Source organism: Amphiura filiformis, chromosome 16 (genome assembly GCF_039555335.1).
Source record: "Amphiura filiformis chromosome 16, Afil_fr2py, whole genome shotgun sequence".
In the NCBI taxonomy this organism is placed as follows: domain Eukaryota; kingdom Metazoa; phylum Echinodermata; class Ophiuroidea; order Amphilepidida; family Amphiuridae; genus Amphiura; species Amphiura filiformis.
In genome coordinates, this window is record NC_092643.1 from 34991613 (window position 1) to 35017201 (window position 25589).

Genomic DNA, 25589 nt, shown 5'->3' on the forward strand with positions numbered 1-25589 from the left:
GGTGAATAAATTACGTAACTTCGCCAGCGTATGTCCGACGTGTGATGTCGGATAAGCCTATTACCGGTTATAAATCCCTCCTTTCTACATGAGCCTCATCAGAAAATTTAATCCGATTTTAAATTTTTTTCACTGAAAATTCACTTTCAATAAACGCCCTTCTGTTGAAAAAATTACAGACAATGCGGTAGGTATGTCATATAAGAAAAATGGAAATTCAAAAGTTCCAAAATTCAGACCAATTTTGTATTTATATAGGTTCTATTATTATTATTATTATTATTATTATTATTATTATTATTATTATTATTATTATTATTATTTTAGTTTGACAAAGTAGTTCCATTTTACAGTAGACTTAGCTCTATATCGCATTTTATACATGTAGGCCCTACATGGTGGACATCTTTGAAAAAATAACAAAAATATAAAAAAATAACAATGTCTCCCATCATCATGCTATTTTTTCTTGGAGGGGGGGTCCCAAATTTACAAAAAATCGGCTTCAATAAAATTGTGACCTCCCCTATTTCGACAGCAAAGATTTTATGACCCCCCCCACCGTTTGCACACCCCCCCCCCCCAAACAGGCATCAGTCTTTTGGAATAAAATAAACACACTATCTGTAGTCATATTGTGTTGTGACTCCCTACATTTTGGTCATCAAAATATTTTATGACACCCCCTATTTTTCTTTCCGTATATTTGGGACCCCCTAATCATCTTATAAAATCCAATTGCATGCCTTTCTGTTATCATGCTTATGGCGGAAATACTTTCCGTGTCTCTCCAAATTTTGAGGATAGCCAATGTTTCCTTGTCATTCCAAATTGCGTTTATTTATATTAATATATAAGTCCGACTGTGTGAACAAATTGTCGGATTTAAAGCACATTACGTCGGATATAGTTATATCCGACGCTAATTCACACTGCCACTTATATCCGATACTATTACCGACGTAATTTAAGACCGGTAATAAGTGATTTAAGTCCGACTGTGTGAACACGACTATATATTAATAGTTAGACTACCTTTTGAAAAAGAGTGCTCAATCCCAAGAAGGGAGAGAGTACATAGCACAATACATATTCATTTATTGTAACACCAACACCATTAGGTAATGTTCACCATTGTGCATTGGGCTATACCACCTGGAAGACATAACATTAATCTTCCACAAAGGGGGTGTGAATTTCAAATGGGTCTACCGGAATGGGTGACATGACTGACATCATTTGAAATCTACACCCCCTGTGTGGGAGATTTAGGTAATGTCTTAGATAGCAGTTTTATGGATTTCAACAGGAATAGCCAAAACCTTTCACCGTCTCTGAGTGCTATAAGCAAGTTCCTTACTTTTGTAAACAAACCCCTACTAATTTTACTACCATTTAGAAACAAATCCACATTTTTATCACTTGGAAACAGTCAAAGAAAACAGTTAACCAAGTCTCAAGAAAACATGCTCATCAGTGATAATTATTACATTGACCTGACCAACATGACTTAAAAATACTCATGGAATTCAGCATCAGTCTTTGCTCAACACAGGTTATAATATCTTAAATAGTCTGCATCTTGAATTGACTTTCACAACCAAGATCAGATCAGCTCACAGTGTGGTAATTTGGGAAGATCACAACAAACAAAAGGTTTTTTTTCTCCATAAGAATTTCAAGCTGACCCAGTTGCATAGCCAGTTGGGCAAGGGGACAGCTTCCCCCTATGAGAAGTCTTGCCCTTCAAGCTGTCTAGTTGTCAGGGGGCAAGTGGCAGATTCTCCCTTGGAGAAGTCTTGCTGGCCACCCTCAAATTTAAGATTTGTAGGCCTTTTTTGTACTTTTTAGCCCATTTGTGATCATTTCCATCAAGGGTTTGTCCTTGAAATTTGAATACCACCCCTTTTTGTCACCCTCTGAAAAAGTCTTGGCTCTTATTGGTTCAACCACATTGTAAAACCAGATAGTTCTCCAATTCTGATTTGCCATTTGACCCTGGGTCATGTTATTACTCCTTATTAAGTAGTAATTTCCTTCACTGACAAAATCATAAATATTTTTAAGTTTTTGTTTTACAGAAGGTTCATTTTTTAAAATTTTGTACTCATCATTTGATCTAGTTTCAACCCCCTGAGCACTACCTGCTGATCTGTATATTTGTATGTGTATTTTGATGTATATTTAAATGTGACCCCTGGACCTCATGGAAGAACAGAGAATACCTTGAATACCTTTTTAAAAAACATACACTGAATGAGTAACCCAGGCAAAAGAAAAAATAAAACAAACAAATCTAACATTGCCTCTGATTGGTCAATTACATGATATCTTCACTTCAATCACCAATCAGAATGGAGCTTTGCAGATAATTCACCCCAATTTTTTGCGTGGTGAAATTTTTCTAACAATGTTGCTGATTGGTCCAATTGATAATGAAAACTTCTTTTGTCCAATCGGCAGGTATGTTATGTTTGTAAAGTCTGCATACTCACTTGACACAGATACAGTAAACATACACACAGCCTCATCCCCAGCGGCATTGGAGAATGTATAGGTAATCTCATTCTCAGATGGTACGGTGAAGAACCTAGGTGGCGTACGGCTGGCCATTACGGACACAACACCACCATTGGTGTCGATTGCTGAAGGTTCCTCCCAGTTTGCTTGGTAGAAGGATGACCCTTGTGGGGCAATCATGTTCAGATCATTTGGACAATTGCTGACTACAATGTTCCCAACACCACCAGAAGCTGAAATAGACAAAAAGAGAGTATCAAAAATAGTATTTTGATGTAGCAATCTGAAGAAAAAAATACACTAGAAAGAAAAAAATGGTAGTTTGCACAAATTTGCTCCTTTATGTAGAACTTATTGGTTGAACTTTGCATTATTGAACAGTAGTGCCGATTCACATGCTTTCTCCACTACTGCTGCTCATCATGTGCCATAAATGTTTGCCATACAAATTCATATGGGAAGCTGTGCCCTCTGTCATGGAAGAACTGAATACATTCTGAATTCAAATTAAGAAATCTTCACAAAGCTTACTATTAAGAAAAATGTTACTATTAAAGTTAACCCCCTGAGCACTACCTGCCAATCTAACATTGCCTCTGATTGGTCAATTACGTGATAATTTCACTTTAATCACCAATCAGATTGGAGCTTTGCAAATAATATTTTGCGTGGTGAAATTATTCTAACAGTGTTGCTGATTGGTCCAATTGATAATGAAAACTTCTTCTTGGCCAATCAGCAGGTAGATCTCATGGGGTTAAAAAAAAATCTCCAACTTACATGTAACAATCACATCAAATTGACAGGTAGCAATATTTCCTGATGCATCAAAGAATCTGTATGTTACCACGGTTCTACCAATAGGGAAAGGTGAGCCTGGTGTGTGAGTCCTGGTGCGTGTTGGTGTGTCACCAGAGTTATCAGTAGCTCTGGGTTCTGTCCAAGTAGCTGTGGCAGTGTTGCTACCAGCAGGTGCTGAGACTCGTACAGTATTGGGGCATCCAGTGATCACTGGTGGGATATTATCAACACCAGATGCTAAAATGATAGTAAATGAAGGAAAAGTAATATGGTCAGAAGCTTAAACTTAAAATAAACTTTCCAAAATGTTTCCTCTTGTGGTGAATGCCAGCCAAAGCTTGTCAGCTGTACTGAAGGGCTTAATGCTGATGACAAATCATAAAACTACAAAGCTAAGCAAAAGTGGGTTCACTTCAGTATTAAAGCATAAAATAGTGCTTCATATGCTGACAATTCGAGGGGTAAGGGCCAGAAAGTCTTAACTCACAAAGATTTCTTTTGTGAGTTACGGCTTTCTGGTTCTCCACCCTCGACATAATATGTGACATGATCCGGTCCATGGGGGCAAAGGCGGCAAATTTGAAAGTGAGATATGGGCAAAAATATGGAGTAAAAAACAATAAAATACATAAAAAAATACATCACAAAACCTCATAAAATTTTGAACTAAGTATGCTAGACCAAGTGATTGAGCGTGTAACAACAGCTCTCACACTTCTCCTGTGTTTTACTTCAATTGTGTTGATGCCAGTGCGGTTTATGTCTCAGTTTTTGGACTACTTTCCAGTTATAACCTCTAGCAAGGACAGGACATTCTTTTTTTTGGCATCTTATATGGATTCGTGAGTTTTTTAATATTTTTGTGGCACCAAATTCTGAGTTTTTCAGAACACTACATGTATGCTAGCACACTACACTATACTCAGAGAATATAGCCATCCATGTATAAACCCATCAAGGACATAGATCCATGCATCACCTTGTTTGACCATGCATACCAAGTAATCCTGTACAAGGACATTTAAAATCAATCATGGTTGTATTACATCTCATCATACATGTCATAATGTATGGATTATGGCTGCCTTATGGAACGCAAGATAATCAGCTTGATGTCAGTTGATGTTTTATCCCATTCACAATCATGGCTGCCTTATGTTATTCAAGATACCCAGCTTCGTGTATTCTTCCATTTGATACACTGTAACACTGTTTGTAAACCTGTGGTAAGCCAACCAATAACTGAAAAACAACTTGTTGGTAAAAGAATTACCCTGTACTCCAACTCAACAGTAACTTTTCAGTATCGTCTACTTCTTGCCGGTGACATAAATCCTAATCCCGGTCCTCCTCACGAAGTCACTGAAGTTTATAGCTTGAATAATACCATATTAACAAATAATGCTGAGAACAATTTCCCAATCACATACAGTCGGGAAGCCCTCCTGAACTTGAATAGACCACATCGCTTGCCTACAGAAATTTGGCAGAAACTGAAAGATCTCAACCTTAATGCAAATCCTCCTACTCGTAGGAAGTAGCGTCGTAAACATGGTAACCTAAGCTCTAACATGTCCACATCTACCACCACTGGGACCAGAGATGATGTACCAATTCTTCAAGACCAGGAGTTAAATCTACATGACTCGACGGAGGTCTCAACAACACCAGGGCCAATCCCTTCTTCTTTAAAAGACAATAATATAAAGTATGACTGTTTTCGCAAGAAAGGTTTTCACTGTATTCACTTAAAGGCCCATTCAGTGATTTGCTCATCCGGACGATCGTAAAAATCATCAAAATTCAGATTTTGGTACCTTTGTAATTGGCATAGATGTGCTAACATAGCCTGCTAGTGGTTCGGTCGAAAGCCGTGTATTTTAGACAAAATAAAGCATTTGATGATTCTGGACTTTTGATACTGACAGTACAAAAGTCCGACTCGACTCGATAGAAGCTCACTCTCCACGTACCAACACGCGTTGCGTATTGTTTCTACTACTTATTACATCAGTAGCTACTATTTTAAACAAAATACACAATTTTAACTGTTTTTCATATTTGAATTGACCGTTAGTTTGCCTCGGTGACCTTTAATTGCTTATTTTGTTTTCTACTACAAAATTGTAGCTTAAAAGCGTCTGTTTTAAATCAATTTAGACTCTACTTCCCCGTGTTAGAAACACTGGACTAGGAAGTTTTTCCAGTCGATTGGTGGCGCACTGTACGAAAATCTCGATTTTCTCAGAGTTGAAGTAGAAAACCTTTCTAAAACTTCTGTTTTTGACTAATTTGTCGATGTATTCAGGGAAAAGTGGTTTAATGAAATTCTGTAGACTTATTCTTTATTTCTAAGCAACTCTGACAAATTTCCATTTTTTTTTATGTTCCTGTGAAATCACTGAAAGGGCCTTTAAATACCAGATCTCTCTTTCCAAAAATTAGCGATGTTAAGATCTTAGCTTCTAAAACAAATCCTAGCATAATCAGTGAGAGCTGGCTTGACGACTCTGTTACCAACACTGAGATCGGGATTCCTGGTTTTTCGGTGATCCGAAATGATCGAAATAGGCACGGAGGAGGAGTCTGTATTTATGTGAAATCCAGTATAGCTTTTAACCAAAGGACAGATTTACATGACCCTAAGCTTGAAGCACTCTGGGTAGAGATTTTGTTTCCTATGTCAAAACCATTAATCATTGGCGTTTGTTATTGTCCTTAAAACCAGTCTATTTTCATTAATAGGTTAGAAAATATTTTGATGAAACTTCCAAATGACCACGATGTAATTATTCTTGGTGACACGAACATGTGTAGTATTAAAGCTGATGCTCAATATAAGAACTATCAAAACACTTTGAACATGTATGGTTTTAAACAGTTAATAAAGACTCCTACAAGAGTCACCGCTACCTCCAAGTCGGCTATCGACCATATCATGTGCAATAATGTGCAAAAAATTCAACAGTATGGTGTTATTCCGTATGGTGTAAGTGACCATTATATCATTTATTGTACAAGAAACCATGTTAAAAATAAGACAAACTCCCATAAAGGGATTCAGATGCGCTCCTTAAAAAAGTACAGTAAGGAAGTGTTTGTGGAATTGTTACATAATGTCAATTGGTCTTCAGTTTATAGATCTGGTAATGTGGATGAAGCATGGCTGTCATTCCGGGATTTATTTTCCACTATCCTAGATTCAGTGGCTCCTGTGAAAGAAGTTCGCATCAAAAATCAATCTGAGCCCTGGATCACTGCTGAGATTCTTGAATGTATTCGTGAAAGGGATAGTTGGTTGTGTAAAACACGGAATGATAAGCATATGCCAGACCATTATGAAAAGTACCGTAAACTGCGTAATAAGGTGATTAATGATATCAGAAATGCCAAACGTCAATATATGATTGATAAAATTGATGAAAATAAGGACAATCCTAAACAGTTATGGAAACATCTAAAAGATCTTGGCTACCAATCTAAGTCAAAAGAGTCTACAAATATTGTTTTAGACGTTGCAGGTATAAAGTGCCATGACAAAAAAGATGTTGCTGATCATTTTAACAATTTTTTACTCAGATTGCCTCCAATCTTGTCAGTAAACTCCCAAAGCAAGAGTCTTTTTCTTATGATGTGGAATCAGAGAAGTTTAAAAACCAATATAAGGACATTGTTCCCGAATCTTTTGAACTTCAAGAGGTCAGTGAAAAGTTTGTTCTCAATGAGATTCAAAGTCTGGATATAAATAAAAGTACCGGTCTCGACGGCATCCCTGCTCGGTTTATAAAAGATGCAGCAGAGGTAATTAAAGGTCCCATCACTTATATTGTTAACTTTTCCTTGAGATCTGGCATTGTTCCAAATGATATGAAACTTGCAAAAGTTATTCCAATTTATAAAAAGAAAAGCAGACTTGATGCCGGAAATTACAGGCCAGTGAGTATTCTTTCTGTTGTTTCAAAGATTTTAGAGAAAGCAGTTTTTACTCAATTGAACAATTACTTAGTTGAAAACAAGCTTCTTTATCAATTTCAATCTGGTTTTAGGGGATCATACTCAACTGACACCTGCCTCATTCATTTGCAAGATCACATTAGGAAGCAAACAGCCTCCGGTTACTACACTGGGATGATCTTACTGGACATCCAGAAGGCGTTCGACAGTGTAGACCACCAAATTCTGTGCAATAAGTTGTCGGCTATGGGTGTGAAATCAACACCTTGGTTTTATTCTTATCTTTCTGATAGAAAGCAGATTGTGAACATCAATAGGGTTGAGTCTGATCCCCTTACCATAACATGCGGGGTACCTCAGGGCAGTATCTTAGGGCCTCTTTTATTTCTGCTGATTGTTTACTATTACAATATGCTGATGATAGTGCCCTGATGTACTCTGATAAAGACCCAGAAAAAATTGCTAAGAATCTTAGCACTACTCTGCAAAGTTGTAATAAATGGTTAATTGAAAACAAATTGTCGCTTCATATGGGCAAAACTGAACTAATTCTCTTTGGTTCTAAGCGTAAACTAAACAAATATCCTGATTTTTCCATCACATGTGACGGTCAAATTATCAATGCAAAACAGTCTGTAGTTTATCTTGGGCTCGAACTAAATCAATATCTTGATGGTGAACAACTTGTTTTTAATATAATTGGGAAAGTAAACTCTCGCCTAAAATTCCTTTATAGGCAAGCTAACTTTTTTAATCATAGCATCAAAAAAACGATCTGCTCAGCTCTTGTTTTTGCCTTTTTGACTATTCAATCTCTTCATGGTATGCAGGCATCTCCAAATATCACGCGCAAAGGCTTCAATGTGCTCAAAACAAAATCATTCGTTTCATCCTGAATAAGGATTTTCGGTATCACATCAGTCACTCTGACTTTCAAAATTTTGGCATTTTAAATATAAATAACAGAGCTGAGCAGCTCCGTTTAAATCATGTTTTTAATATTTTTCACAATACTTGTCCTGACTACATGAATGAGAATTTTACTAGACTATCAAGTGTGCATCATTACAGCACAAGGGGAAGGGACTTTAATTTTCAAGTTCCACGGATCAAGTCTTTTAGTTCTGGTTCTTTTTATTTTAATGCTATCAAAAACTGGAATAGCTTGCCGGAAGATATTAAATCTGTCTCACTGAAATACAAGTTTAAAAAAGATGTCAAAGCTCACCTTTTAAATCAAATGAATGTCTAGTTTGTTGTCTTTTGCTCCAATGCCTTGTTTTTGATTTTTGGTGTTTTTTACCAGTCTTAACTTTTATTATCTTTTTTCTGTAATATAAGGACCCCTTTGGAAATAAGTTTTTAAGCTTAAAGGGTTATCCTTGGCATGGTGTTATGGATTCTGTATGTAAAATAATTTGTATGTTTATAATATGTATTTTACCTGTAAGTGCAATATAATGTTTGTAATGTGTATCCATTTTAACATGCTGAATAAAATCAAATCAAATCAAACCTTTGGTGTTTTCAGTATAATGATAATGATAGCCTAACGTTACTACAAGGTAATAATTGTAGTAACTCTATTTTCAAAAATGCTTCCTTTGGCCCCCATGGAGCAGATCGTTTCACATATGACTAAAATGACTGTAGTTTTATGCCAACATGAGATTAATTGGACCATTACAGTATTCCATCATGCCCTATATCAAGAGGGTGAGTTATGGTAAGTGTTTTTGTACATATTTTGAAACTGTTAACTGACCAAGAGCAAGCAATGTGTAATATGAGAATGTAGCCATCAGTGGTGACCATGTGACACAATGCATCTTGGGATACATGTACATGCAAAAATGTACACAATCGAAAGACAATAACAACATTATACTAGTGTAACATTGCAACATATTAATGGATCAGTTTATAATCTATTATAAAGATAATTCCTGTAATGTCACATATTATCAGCCTGCTGCGATAATTGCCGAAGTCATTTTTTGTAATTTTGAGAACACAGAACAAAATGTGGTTCAAGCATGCATCAGTTATGTAATCACCCTAATTATTTCGGAATATTCCCTTTCATTTGTCTCATTATCATTCGTTCTTGTGCAAATGATTTGTGAATAAATATGTTTAAATGCATTCTTGAACCATATTTTGTAAGAAATATTCACAAAGCTTACTATTAAATATTACTATTGAAGTTTTCAAAAAAGCATTTCCAACTTACATGTAACAATCACATCAAATTGACAGGTAGCAATATTTCCTGATGCATCAAAGAATCTGTATGTCACCGTGGTTGTACCAATAGGGAAAGGTGAGCCTGGTGTGTGAGTCCTGGTGCGTATTGGTGTGTCACCAGAGTTATCAGTAGCTCTGGGTTCTGTCCAAGTAGCTATGGCACTGGTGCTACCAGTAGGTGCTGAGACTCGTACAGTATTGGGACATCCAGTGATTACTGGTGGGATGATATCAACATCACAACATGCTAAAATGATAGTAAAGGAAGGAAAAGTAAAAGCTTAAAACTAAAATATAAAAAAATGTTTCCTTTTGTGTTGAATGCCAGCCAAAGTTTACCAGCTGCACTGGAGAGCTTACTGCTGATGACAGATCATAAAACTACAACAAAAGCAACAATGGGTTCACTTCAGTAGTTCTATTAATATAGTGCTTCATGACTAATATGACTGCATTTTTGTGTTTTTATGCCAACATGAAATGAATTGGACCATTACAATATTCCATCATGCCCTATTCCAAGGAGTTGAGTTATGGTAAGTGTTTTTGTACATATTTTGAAACTTAAGCTACACAAGAGCAAGAAATGTGTACTATGAGAATACTGCCATCAGTGGTGACCATACAATGCATGCTGGGATACATGTACATTTGAAAATGTACACTGTCAAAATTGAAAGACAACTGTTCAACAACATAATACCAGTGTAACATTGCAAGATCTCAATGGATCAGTTTATAATTTATTATAAAGATAATTCCTGTGACGTCACATATCCACCATCTTGTATGTACAGGCCTCCACACACAAACACATAACACCCGGCCAATACATGATAACAGCTTCGTGATATGCTGCACTCAGTGTAGGTACACACAAATTGATTGAAAGGAGGAATTACCTCTATTACTATCTCCAAGCTTCAATATAGTGGGCTATTCAGTTTGAAAGACATTAAACAGGGAGTATAGATTTCAAATGGAGTCATCCATTCAGGTAGCCCCATTAGAAATTCACACTCCCTGGATCATGTCTTCCATAGGAGGGTATGTGGATTTCAACTGAACTAGCCCATTCATCATTACCACCACCAATGATTCTTAACATGTTTTGAATATTTTGGAAATATCTTCCCAAGTGGGAAGTTGTTGTTTTTCAAATGTAATTTGTCAGAGGTACTCATTTTGAAACCCATACTCCCCATGTATTATTCAGACTTTAGCTAAATCTTCCACAGGGGTAGTGTGGATTTTAAATGGAATAGCTCATTTGATCATAATTACAGCCCTGGATTATTTGATAAAACACTGCAAATTGTTTTAAGTGAAAATGTTAATCCATATTGTTGACATCTCAAGTTTGCATGTTAACCATGTTTGTGAAGATTATCATTCATCTAGGTAGTAAATAATAATAATAATAAACACATCAAAAGAAATAAGTCTCCCTTTGAAAATTTCGTCATAACATCGTAAAGTAACACTTTGTACCAATAAAACTTACTTAGAAATAATTATATGATTGTTTACTAAGTGTTTTGTGAAAATGACTTCATGGCTGAATGAACCCAAATTGAAGACAAAAACTGCCCTTTCCAAAAGTCACAAAGTAGACCTATGCTTGTTAACTGCAAGGCGTATTGGGACAAGGAATGGAACTGGTCATCTTACAACTCAAGTCGTGTTCACACAGTCGGACTTAAATCACTTATTACCGGTCTTAAATTACGTCGGTAATAGTATCGGATATAAGTGGCAGTGTGAATTAGCGTCGGATATAACTATATCCGACGTAATGTGCTTTAAATCGGACAATTTGTTCACACAGTCGGACTTAAATTACGTCGGTAATAGTATCGGATATAAGTGGCAGTGTGAATGAGCGTCGGATATAAAAAACATTACTAAATCCGAAAATTTAAGGCTGAAGATGACCAGGCTTAAGAGCTGTTAAGACCGATCGAAACGTTACGTCCGGTAATAGTAATTACGTGTGGACATGCAGCACTATTGGGCTGTCGGATATAACTGTGAGTATATCACTCGCGCAAAATTGTAAGCAGAGTCATAGGCGTAGATCCCGGGGATGGGGGGTAAATCCCCCAATATTTTGCCAGGGGGATGGTCCATACAATCACCCCCCAATGTTGACGCCTGATAATGGGTTTCTGACCAAATTAACCTCATATTTGCCCATTTTTGCCCCAAAAGTGCAATTTTTCGCGCGCTTCAATTTATTCTACTTTTACACCATTATTTCATCAGTTTAGCTTCGCGCACAATTGAACCAAAAACTTATTCTGTCGCCAAAAGGTGCTGGATTGACTATACTTGAATTTTTTTTTCCAACTCCATCCCCCCCAATGTCAAAAAGAAATCTACGCCACTGAGCAGAGTAATTTACTGCGTGATGTCATCATGGCTGCAGCTGCAAATATTAATATAAATAAACACAATATAGGGGTCAATTGGAATGACAAGGGAACATTGGCTATCCTCAAAATTTGGGAGACGCGGAAAGTATTTCTGGGATAAAAAAAAGCTTTGGGAAGAGATAGCCACGCTATTACATGACAAGGGGGGATTCCCCATACGGTCGGGGGAGTAGATACATGCTAAGATAAAGGCACTGAAAACTCTCCATCGCACCCTCCATGATCGGGTGAAAAGTTCAGGCGCAGGAGCAATTGGCCATCCTTATTGGGATGACCTACACGAGTTTCTGGGGGGGTAGCAAATGTAAACCCTCCAGAGGGCTCAGTGGGGGGGCAGTATGGCCCTGGAAGTAGATGGGGATGACATTTATATACGGAAAGAAAAATAGGGGGTGTCATAAAATATTTTTGATGACAAAAATGTAGGGAGTCACAACACAACATGACTACATGAACACATGGGGTTTCCCATTAGTAACAAGCCATGAATCAACTTTTGTGACAAGCATAGGCCTACTTTGTGACTTTTGAAAAGGGCAGTGTTTGCCTTCAATTTAGGCTCATTCAGCCTTGACGTCATGTAAATCTCTCATTTTCACACAGCACTTAGTAAACAGTCATATAATTATTTCAAAGTTAGTTTTATTGGTACAAAACGAAACCTTACAATGTTATGACGACATGTTCAGAGGGGGACTTATTTCTTTTGATGTGTTTATTTGAACTATAATCAAATAAACTGGACTAAACACAGTCCAGTTGATTAGATTATAGTTCAAATTTTAATATTTTACCATGGTTTCTGAATTTGGCAACCTGACTCTACGATATAAAAGTATGAAGTTAATCCAACATTCCTGTTAAATGTCAGATCTTGTATTTATTATTTATGAAATTGCTTTAATATTTGCTATTTGTAAGGCTCATTAGCACAATATAAATATTTATGAATTTTAGAGTATTCTGGTTTTGTAAATTACCGATGGTTTCCTTAAATGGTTTCATCCCATTCCACCCTCGCAAAGTTTCCAGATAGCAGGTTTTGAATGATGTCAGTTGGACAACCCATGATTCTTGGTGGTGTTACATCATTGATAACACCAGCTGTTAATAGAGAAATAGTCGCTATTGTTCCCCATTCACCCAGATATTTTTTCTAACCTACTTCTTCGTAATCCTTAAAATCCTTAGTACAAAAATGTTGTTGTTCCCAAAATAAAATATTGTCCCATGCATACCGCGGAAACATGGCATGTTGCCTCAGGGGATCGACGCTAAGTCAGGTACCGCGTGAGCAAACTCAAAATAGCGCAAACAGCGCGAGCGTACACAAAAGAACCTTCTCGCGTAAGATAAGCGATGTCGCCAGATCTGTACGCTGTACCGGCGTCAGCTGAATTCGAGTACGCTTAGAGGGCACAGGCATGGAAAATTCCAATCTGTGTATTAATAATCTAAGGTCCCATGAGTGAGGGAAAGGTCATTAAACGTTACATGGGGTCAAATTTCAAACTTCATCAAATTGTGTTAAAAACATTACTTATGTATTCCTCTGGTCATAAGGATTCAGAAAATCACGGTATAGGATGTACCATTCTTGAGTTATTACCAAAAAGTCAAAGGTCAAGCGTTGAACTCTAAAAGGTCAAAATTTTAAACTTGCTCGATCTTGATAAAAATGATGTTAAAATCTTCGTTTTGATAAATGATCTTAAATAATGCTAGTTAGCAACATGTGAGGATGTTTCATTACTTTTGTACACATCAAAACATGCCAAGTTCAATGGGTTTCTATGGTCATTGACCTATTTTGATGCGAAATCTAGGTTATGAAACATCCTACATATTGCTAACTATCATTGTTTAAAATCATTTATCAAAACGAAGATTTTGACAACATTTTCATCGGTACATCCTTAGACTATGCCACAGTCGAATTTTGATAAATAAAAATATGTTATTATTAATCATGATGAACGCATCCTGTTGGAACTCAAAATTATATTGATGTTTATTAAAATTAATAGTTTGTATAATTAGTGACAGGAAAAGTAAAGTATACGTAGGCCTATGTTATTGAATGCAACATATCTTGCATAATGGCTCACTCCAATACTGAACAATTCTGATTTTGGAATGTACCATTTTATTGATCGTGAAAGCCCGAGTAAAAAATCCGACTATTTACTTTGAATTTTAAACAGAACTTTACCCCGGGACTTTGTTCTCTAAAACATATTGTCAATCATACTTGTTTATCAATCCAATTTAACCACAAGCACTAAGCATGGTAGTACAAGACTCGCTAGACAGTTAGCAGCCTGCACAACCGATTCTTTTGTTTGGCAAGGCTCACTCAGTCATTTAATGAGGCAATACAAACGATCGAATTTGGTGTTGAAATGAGCTAAATTTTTAGTTACACCTTTTCGATGTAAAATTAATTTTCTCGGCCAAATGAAAAGCAATCATTTTCATTTTTTCAGTAAATGTCAGGAAAAATTGTAGTGCTTGATACTGTATTTTTTTCAAATTCTAGTGTTAAACTTAGGCGTGAAATTTAGTCATTTAGTGTAAGATTTTCGATTTTGATAGGCTTAAACTCTGTCCGCGAGCCTTTTTTGGATCAACCTTTTAGCTTTTCAAAGTAAGATAGTTCGCTAATGAAGGATTTTTCCCAACTTTCTAACGCACATCACCGTGAGCGATATATCATAGTTTTGTCAGAATTTGCGTTTTCATTTCACTATTTTAACTGCCGGCTGGCCATTTTTCAAAATCAACGAGTGAAATCTAAGGCTAATACTAGCATTGTGGATCGATATCCCTGGGTTTAATAGGAATACCGGCATGGCTAGAACTTCAATATAGCAAAGAAATTCCCAGGTCTATAGCGCTCCTACTGATCATGTTTAACCAGAACACTCAATTGGGGATTTGGGCTACCAAATCGCTGGTCGGGCAATTTGCTTTCAATGGAAAATTGACCTGGATAAACAACAAAGGAAATATCGACTATTTCTGTCGGTTGCTCTCGAGATAAAAGTACTGAGTTAGACATTTTCCGAGTATGAAGGGGAAAAGGGTAAAATAAAAACGGAAATTCTAACAAAACTATAATATATAGACCCACACGATGTGCTTTACAGAGGTGGGAAATATCTTTCTTTAGCAAACTATATTAGTTTGAGACGCTAAAAATGAATTCCGTAAAAAGCTCGCGTGCGAACTGAAGGCCTATAAAAATCAAAAATATCACACTAAAAGACACAATTTGATGCTTAATTTTAACACCAGGATTTGTAAAAAAAATGTATATCCAAGCACCAAGTTTTTAACTGACATTACTGAAGAAAAAAAAAATATTGCTTTATATTTGACCGAGAAAATTAATTTCATAGCAAAAAGGTGTATCTCTGAATTGTGCTGATTTTAACATGTATCGATCGACTTTCAGCGCGACTAAGCATTTCTAAAGAATCGGTTGTGCAGGCTGCTAACTGTAGATGTACGTCCATCCACTAAAACTTTCGCGCATACACAAAAGCACCGGAAATTCCATAGATAGTTGTATACGATAAAAGTGCTCTAAACATGTTTCAAACAGATTAATTGAGTAGAGCAAAGCACACCTATCAATATACCTTTTGTTTGAAGCAGATCGGACATACGGTTTTCCAAATATATCAATTTATATTTTCTTTATATCTTATTGTTTTTATCAATAATCATTGTTTTTATCAATAATCAATATAGTTAATGAGCTAAAATGACTGGAGAAGCTCATTAACATATAATTTTTGCCAATATTTTGCTAAAAATCCATGCATAAATGGTCAGGGTAGTTTTATTTTGCATACTTTTGGCCTGAAACTTGGTTAAAGTGTTCCTAATGTGTTGTAATGTATTATATAATGAAGCCGCCCCCTAATTTGCATAATTAATTAGCATTTATGCAAATTAGCTTATTAATTATACAAATATGCAAATTAGAGGGCGTCTGCACGATATGATACATTAGAACATATTAGAAACACTTTGACCACGTTTCAGGGCAAAAGTATGCAAAATAAAAGTACCCTGAACATTTATGCATTGATCGTTAGCAAAATATTGGCAAAAATTACATATTAATGAGCCTTTGCAGTCCTTTTAGCTCATTAATTATATTGATTATTGACAAAAACAATAGGATACAAAGAACATATAAATTGATGTATTATTGAAACCGTATGTCCGATTTGCTCCAAACAAAAGGCATATTGATTAGTGTACTTTACCCTACACAATTAATCTGTTTAAAACATGCTCAAAGCATTTCCTAATTTCTAGAAAATGCATCCAATACCACCTTAATGGTAATGGCACGTGCCCGGAGGATTTAAACCATAACGAGATCTGGGCGACCAATCACAAGCCAGATTCATTTGAAGATGCATTACATCATGGTCAATTTTAGTTTAATCTTTACATAGAGACCCGTGTTAAGAATGTTAACCGCAATCCAAAATTCAGGATAAAACAATGAAAATCAATATTAAATCAGCTCCTTTTTGGTACTTTCTTGGTGGAAAGGTGGGTTGCCATACAGGGAAGTTCAACAGAAAAGGGCCAGGAAGAAGGGTAACATACCAGATTTACCTCTCGGTCACAAAATAGCAACAGAAAATCACACAATTTTAAAATTACCAAATTTCTCATAAGGGCACGTTAAAAAAAAAAATCATTGTATTTTGCAAATTTAGTTTCATTTTAAATAGAAATGATTTAAAAGTGCAGATCATCTTGGCATCTCTTTTCCCTCAAATTGTTCGCTTTGTTTAGGCATTTATCATAATGTCAGCCATGAATACCAAACAACACCAGAATAAAGAGAGCCCATTCCCCTAAGCTGTTTATAACTTACTTGAAACAGTCACATCAAATTGACAAGTAGCAACATTTAGAGATGCATCAAAAAATCTGTATGTCACTCTAGTTATAGAAAAAGCAAATGGCCATCCTGGTGCATGAGTTCTGCTGCGTGTTGGTGTTTCACCAGAGTTATCAGTAGCAGTTGGTTCCGTCCAAAAAGCTGTGGCAAAATTACTTCCAACAGGTGCTGTGACTCGAATAGCACTGGTAGGACAGCCTGTTATGACTGGTGGAGTGGTATCGTCTGCTGCTGTATGGATAAAAATATCAATATTTCAATCAAAATAGATCCACAGTAGAAATCTAACAGCAGAGAAAAGTAAGATGGTTATAGTTGTTTAGTACATTATTTGCTGATTACCTTCAATGGGCAGGACCAAATGAGTACAAACAAGGATAGTATTGGTTAAGTGGTTGTTAAGATAGATGTTGATATTTCGAGAAAATATCTGAAAACTTGGTACTTTTTATGTTGATTGATGAAGCCTAGCACGCAGAGCATTACTATGCGGAAGTCATGACAATATATTAGATTATACACTAGAACCAATATTAATCTGTCCATTGACAATGCACACAGTTCATATCTGCAGTCCCCAAGATGTATTACACACGTCACGGCTGTGTCTTTTTTCTTACAGGTTCTTTCTTTCTTCTTCTGTCAACCATTACATTTGCTCTAGCACTCACATGCTTACATCGATTTTGACCTAAACTTGTTCACAATGATCATTGACCGTGCCCCTACATGTCACATGAAACTCGTGGAGTCAAATGTCACGCAGGGGTCATAGGGGTCAAAAATATGATTTCAACTAAAAATGCATCTTCTCCCACAACTTACGTAGGACAGCGACCCCACTTGCACACATGCATTGTTATTACCCAGTGTCTATGTGGTGTACACAGATTTGGGGTCAAAGGTCATTAAGGGGTCACTTCCAGTATAAAACGAAAAACCTTCACAAATTTTTATTAGCTAAGTAAAACATAGCACAGTAACGGTATGTTCACATGATCTGCAGTCAGCCAATGTATATGTGGTATTTTTTTAATTGGGGTCAAAGCTCATTAAGGGGTCACTTCCGGTATAAAAAGAAATACCTTTAAAATGCATCTTCCACAAATTATGTGGGACAGAGACGCCACTTGCACACATGCATTGCTATTACCCAGTGTCTATGGGGTGTACACAGATTTGGGGTCAAAGGTCATTAAGGGGCCACTTCCGGTATAAGTTGAAATACTTTCAAAATATTTTATTAGCTAAGTAAACATGGGAAAGTAATGGTATGTTCACACATGATCTGCAGTCACCCAATGTATATGTGGCATTTTGTATTTGGGCTCAAATCTCATTAAGGGGTCACTTCCGGTATAAAACGAAATACCTTTAAAATGCATCTTCTGCCACAGATTATGTGGGACAGTGACGCCACTTGCACACATGCATTGTTATTACCCAGTGTCTATGGGGTGTACACAGATTTGGGGTCAAAGGTCATTAAGGGGTCACTTCCGGTATAAAACGAAAAAACCTTCAAATTTTTTTATTTGCTAAGAAAAACATAGGACAGTATCGGTATGTTCACACATGAATTGTGGTTACCCAATTCATATGTGATATCTTTTTATTTGGGGTCAAATGTCATTAAGGGGTCACTTCCGGTCTGAGACGAAAACCTTCAAAATGCCCCTTCTGCCACAAGTAACATAGCAAAGTGGGGCCACGTGCACCCATGCATTGACATTAGCCAATGTCTATGGGCGTTTTCATATATTTTGGGGTCAGAGGTCAAAAGGGGTCACAACACGGCTGTGTTCGTGGGTTAGACCACAGCTAAGTCTAGTCTTTACACAGCCGTGACGTTAGTCACGGCTGTGTCTTTTTTTTTTTATGTTCTTACTCTTCTTTCTTCTTTCTTTCTTTCTTTCTTTCTTTCTTTCTTTCTTTCTTTCTTTCTTTCTTTCTTTCTTTCTTTCTTTCTTTCTTTCTTTCTTTCTTTCTTCTTCTTCTGTCAACCATTACATTTGCTCTAGCACTCACACGCTTACCTTGATTTTGACCTAACTTGGTCACAATGATCATTGACCGTGCCCCTACATGTCACATGAAACTTGTGGGGTCAAAGGTCACGCAGGGGTCATAGGTGTCAAAAACGTGATTTCAACTAAAAATGCATCTTCTCCCACAACTTACGTATGACAGCGACGCCACTTGCACACATGAATTGTTATTAACCAGTGTCTATGTGGTGTACACAGATTTGGGGTCAAAGGTCATTAAGGGGTCACTTCCGGTATAAAACGAAATACCTTCAAAATTTTTTATTAGCTAAACAAAATATAGGGCAGTAACGGTATGTTCACATATGAGTTGCAGTTACCTAGTGTATATGTGATATTTTTTTATATCGGGTCAAAGGTCATTAAGGGGTCACTTCCGGTATAAAACGAAATAACCTTTAAAATGCATCTTCTCCCACAAATTGCGTAGGACAGTGACGCCACTTGCACACATGCATTGGTGTTACCCAGTGTGTATGGGGTGTACACAGATTTGGGGTCAAAGGTCATTAAGGGGTCACTTCCGGTATACAACGAAATACCGTCAAAATTTTTTATTAGCTAAGAAAAACAAAGGACAGTAACGGTATGTTCATATATGATTGCTGGTTACCCAGTGTATATGTGGTATTTTTTTAATTTTGGGTCAAAGGTCATCAAGGGGTCACTTCCGGTCTGAGACGAAAAACCTTCAAAATGCCCCTTCTGCCAGAAATAACATGGCCTAGTGATGCCACGTGCAAATGTGGATTGACACATGTCTATGGGGCTTTCATATATTTTGGGGTCAAAGGTCTTTAAGGGGTCACAACACGGCTGTGTTCGTGGTCTTAGACCACAGCTAAGTCTAGTGTTTCTTTCTTCTTCTTCTTCTTTCTTCTGTCAACCATTACATTTGCTCTAGCACTCACATGCTTACATCGATTTTGACATAACTTGGTCACAATGATCATTGACCGTGCCCCTACATGTCACATGAAACTTGTGGGGGTCAAAGGTCATGCAGGGGTCACAGGGGTCAAAAACGTGATTTCAACTAAAAATGCATCTTCTCCCACAACTTACGTTGGACAGTGACCCCACTTGCACACATGCATTGTTATTACCCAGTGTCTATGTGGTGTACACAGATTTGGGGTCAAAGGTCATTAAGGGGTCACTTCCGGTATAAAACTAAAAACCTTCAACAATTTTTATTAGCTAAGTAAAACATAGCACAGTAACGGTATGTTTACATATGATCTGCAGTCACCCAATGTATATGTGGTATTCTTTTATTTTACCACAGCTAAGTCTAGTTCTTACACAGCCGTGACGTTAGTCACGGCTGTGTCTTTTTTCTTACAGGTTCTTCTTTCTTCTTCTGTCAACCATTACATTTGCTCTAGCACTCACATGCTTACATCGATTTTGACCTAACTTGGTCACAATGATCATTGACCGTGCCCCTACATGTCACATGAAACTCGTTGGGTCAAAGGTCACGCAGGGGTCACAGGGGTCAAAAACGTGATTTCAACTCAAAATGAATATTCTCCTACAAATTACGTAGGACAGAGACGCCACTAGCACACATGCATTGTTATTACCCAGTGTCTATGTGGTGTACACAGATTTGGGGTCAAAGGTCATTAAGGGGTCACTTCCGGTATAAAACGAAATACCTTCAAAAATTTTTATTAGCTAAACAAAACATAGGACAGTAACGGTATGTTCACACATTAATTGTGGTTACCCAGTGTATATGTGGTATTTTTTTAAATTTTGGGTCAAAGGTCATTAAGGGGTCACTTCCGGTATAAAACGAAATACCTTTAAAATGCATCTTCTCCCACAAATTACGTAGGACAGTGACGCCACTTGTACACAAGCATTGTCATTACCCAGTGTCTACGGGGTGTACACAGATTTGGGGTCAAAGGTCATTAAAGGGTCACTTCCGTTATAAATTGAAATATCTTCAAAAAAATTTATTAGCTAAGAAAAACATAGGAGAGTGATGGTATGTTCACACATGAATTGTGTTTACCCAATGTATCTATGGTATTTTGTTATTTGGGGTCAAAGGTCATTAAGGGGTCTTTTCCGGTATAAAACGAAATACCTTTAAAATGCATCTTCTCACACAAATTACGTAGGACAGTGATGCAACTTGCACACATGCATTGTTATTACACAGTGTCAATGTGGTGTACACAGATTTGGGGTCAAAGGTCATTAAGGGGTCATTTCCGGTATTAATCGAAATTTCTTCAAAAATTTTTATTAGCTAAGAAAACAATAGGAGAATGATATGTTATGTTCTCACAGGAATTGTTATACCCAATGTATCATGTGGTATTTTTTTATAGGGATAAAGGTAATTTAGGAGTCACTTCCGGTATAAAATGATGATATATCTACATGTAACGCCATTTTACCTACCACAGGGGGGCTCCTCTTGAAAACGGGCTCTCCTTTTTAAGTTCAAGCACATGATACAATGACAGCCTACGTGGAAAGTACGTACCGAGAATCGCGACGTGTTTGGAAGGTATAAACATTGTTAAAGGACCCAAGCCTGGTGGTGAGTGTTGACTAAAACACATTAGTAATATTTTAAGGTCACATACATGTATAATATTGAGAACCGATTGCTAATTGTAGAGGTTTATACATGTAGACGCGTATTAAAAGCCCGATTAAAAGTTAGCCATGTGAATCACATGCAGTGCATGCGGATGCGGTAAGCGTTGGATTCCTGCACTTCGAAGGAGGTCATGAATATTTATGTTATGACGTTTTCAATAACTTTGGAAAACTTAGCTCAACTTAAGGTGGTATGAAAGGCAAAATCAAGTTGCTCTGATTGAGATTAAAATAGACTTGTTGCAGAGAGATATGCAAAATAATCTTAATTCTAAAATTTGAGCCAAATCGGACAAACGGTTTTTGAGATATTGCTGTTGAAAGATTCTTTGTATTCTATTCTGTCGGTCTGTGTCACGTCACTTCCGGTTGATGATGTTCGAGTGAAAACAAGTCCGTGATTCGATTTTTGTTAATGATTTCTGTCATTGGTGTTATGTAAATTTCGATCGCAAATAGTCAGTGGAATCAAACAACCGTTTCTAAGTCTTCAGAGTGGAAGAAACTTACTTGATTTACCGTTTATATACTGACAAACTTAAAATTAAATTCCATGGTCGAGTGTCGTTTTTTCCGAAATTGAAGGTCACTCCAGCAATATCGCTATGTAGCCTCCTTCACAGCCGGTTTCTGTTGTTCACAACAAACCGTGAGCCACATGCAGTTTGGGCCCGAGACTAGAGATAACCCGGATGTCCGACCGACAGAATTGTTTTTGCCAATATATTGATGAAGTTAATGAAGAAAATTGGCAAAATGTGCTCATTAATATTAATTTTTCCCAATATTTTCCCAATATTTTATGAATAAACCTTCATACTACTTTTACCTTTGAGAATTTTGACCTGAAACTTTGCCAATTGTCTCTATGACCTAAACCTTTAACATGTGTTTTTCCCGCAAATCTAATTTGCATATTTGCATAATTAATTAGCCTTAAGTATAATGCTAATTAATTATGCAAATATGCAAATTAGATGGGTGGGAAAATCACATGGTAATGTTTTAGGCCATAGAAACACATTGGCAAAGTTTCATGTCAAAATCATATAAAAAATAAAAGTAGTATGAAGGTTTATTCATAAGATATTGGTATAATATTGGCAAACATGAATATTCATGAGCACATTATGCCAATTTTCCTCATTAACTTCATCGATATATTGGCAAAAACAATAGAATACAAAGAAACTAAAAACATGCATATCTTGACAACCGTATGTCCGATTTCCTTCAAACAAAAACTATTTTGCTCAGTGTATTTAGCTTAAGGGGGTACTACACCCATGTGGTAAATTTGTGACTGTTTTTGCATTTTTCACAACAAATAATTACACACTGGTAACAAAAGTTATGTATATTATTGGGGCAAGGAATCCAATTACTACACTGAAATTTCAGTGACTCAAGACAAGCGGTTCAGTATATATGATAGGAAACGAGGTACATCCTAGCGGTACCTTATTTCTGATCATAAATAACAAACCGCTTGTCTTGGGTCACTGAAATTCCAGTGTAGTAATTGGATTTCTTGCCCCTATAATATACATAACTTTTGTTACCACTGTGTTATTAGTTTTTGAGAAAAATGCAAAAATATACACAAATTTATTGAGGGGTGTAGTACCCCCTTAACGTATTCAATCTATTCAAATGGTTCTAAATTCAGTTTCCGTTTTCCAGAAACATCGTTTCGAACCCCCTTAAAGCCATATTATAACATTTAAAAGATAAAAATTAAAAATAGATTAGTATTCATTTTCAATAAAATGCTAGCATTTATTTACTTAGGTATGACAGGGAAACCTCAGTTAATGCTGGTTTCATACCTGCCGCTTGCCGCTGAGCGGCTTGGCATACGCGTATTGGACACAAACGGACAAACGGACACAATCAAGGCAAACAAAAGTATGCTGATTGCTGGAGGCTTAACACATGACATTTGCTAGTTGGCCAAAATGGCCTAAACCGGCAATACAAATTTACATTGAAATTTAAAAGAACCGCTTGCTCAAGGAAACCTTCATAAATATGTTGTCTATACTTCACTTGACCCAAATATATGATTTTTGGTGATGAGAGACTCGTACATGGAATTTCAGAGGGATTTTGATAGCAGTTCCATTAAAAAAAGCTGCTATCGTCATGAGACTAAGATCTAGAAACACCTCTCGTTTTGCTGTTTTGGGGAATTTTGCTAGCAGAATCTTTTTGATGAAGTCAATCTTTGACTAGAGCCTCACTGTGCTACGGAAAGTGACAAAAAGCTTTTCAGTGTTGGCTTTCTTTTTATACTCAAGGGCTTTAATTTGATATTAAAATGAGTGCAGTTTGATGGCAAATTTGAATTCACCTGGCATACATGTACCTACATTTACTGTCAGATATCACTGAGATATGTATGTCCCCTTTTAATTTTGAGCCGAACAAGTGAGGTAAAGCAAAGAAAATTGGAATTTACTACTACTAGCGCCAAAAACCAATGCATGTTACTCCGGTGGTTGTAATATGCAGGGACAGGCGATTTGCGCGGAACTTTCTTTCCGCGCAATTCCGCGCAATTTAGGGATACATGATTTGTACTGAAAAAAAAAGTTCCGCGCAATTTGCTATTTTTTTCCGCGCAAATCGCCTGTCCCTGGTAATATGGTACGATCCTCTGGCATGTGTGTGTGTCCCGCACGCCGTGTACATAGGGGTGTGTTGACATCGAATACACTTCGGTTCGAGTAATATTTCCATCGTGGTTTATTCAAAATCTCGGATATGATTTTGACAAAACTATACAGCACCTGAAGTCTTTTTTGCAGAGAATCTTTGTTTACTAAAGTACAGGTACATTACAATCGTGCAAAAACCTGAATTAAAATTTTTTTGAGGGCGTTCTTCCCAGCAAATGTTATAATATGGGTTTAACTAAATCTTAACTAAACCTTCAAAAGTCTTGACAAAATTGTGGCCTCTGTTATAATTATATAAATATCATATCAGACCACCCCACCCCTACAAATTACTCATCATACAGAAATGTTTGCAGCCGATGCTCAGAAGCAGAACCAGGACAGTGACGTAGTGTATCAATATTCATTACCTCCTTCTAAGCGCAGGAATCCAACGCTTACCTGTGCATGCAGCATACATGTAGGTGAACATGTAGGTATGCCAGGCAAACCTTACCACATGCTAGTCAGCCAAATTCGCCTACAACACACCTGGGAAAAAAAAACAAAAAATTTTGCTCCCCGGAAATTTGAGGTGGTGGGTCTTTTGGAGCTGCGAGCAGTCAAAATCTAGGGTCTTTCTTGGCTTCGTATAATATGACGGGCAAACCTTAGTAATACATTCTTTATCTTGTATTTTTAAGATATTTGAAAAAATAAAAAAATTCTGGTCAAACTCAAAAGTGTTAGCACAGCCTTATGTTGTTAAGACTAATACTATAATATTAAATTTGTGTAACATTCAACTATGCTTCACTCCGCGACTAATCATGCTAAGTACACGCGTGTACAGCCGTACAACGCTACTCTACACGTCCATATAGCGAGGCTATCTGCGTACAACTGCTTACTAAAGGGTCACTTCCGTTATAAATTGAAATATCTTCAAAAAAATTTATTAGCTAAGAAAAACATAGGAGAGTGATGGTATGTTCACACATGAATTGTGTTTACCCAATGTATCTATGGTATTTTGTTATTTGGGGTCAAAGGTCATTAAGGGGTCTTTTCCGGTATAAAACGAAATACCTTTAAAATGCATCTTCTCCCACAAATTACGTAGGACAGTGATGCAACTTGCACACATGCATTGTTATTACACAGTGTCAATGTGGTGTACACAGATTTGGGGTCAAAGGTCATTAAGGGGTCATTTCCGGTATTAATCGAAATTTCTTCAAAAATTTTTATTAGCTAAGAAAACAATAGGAGAATGATATGTTATGTTCTCACAGGAATTGTTATACCCAATGTATCATGTGGTATTTTTTTATAGGGATAAAGGTAATTTAGGAGTCACTTC

At 36.8% G+C, this 25589-nt stretch overlaps 1 protein-coding gene across 1 annotated transcript in view; it reads right to left on the minus strand.

Moving 5' to 3' along the window:
- Nucleotides 1-24707, minus strand: part of LOC140172593 (hyalin-like) — an 89640-nt gene extending 64933 nt beyond the window's left edge. Inside the window, exons 1-5 of the mRNA XM_072195732.1 lie at nt 24689-24707; nt 16864-17121; nt 9509-9769; nt 3301-3558; nt 2496-2753 (exon numbers count right to left, since the gene is read on the minus strand). Of these exons, the coding sequence (XP_072051833.1) occupies nt 2496-2753; nt 3301-3558; nt 9509-9769; nt 16864-17121; nt 24689-24707 (1054 nt within the window). The remainder of the gene's footprint in view (nt 1-2495; nt 2754-3300; nt 3559-9508; nt 9770-16863; nt 17122-24688) is intronic.
- Between the last annotated feature and the right edge of the window lie 882 nt (nt 24708-25589).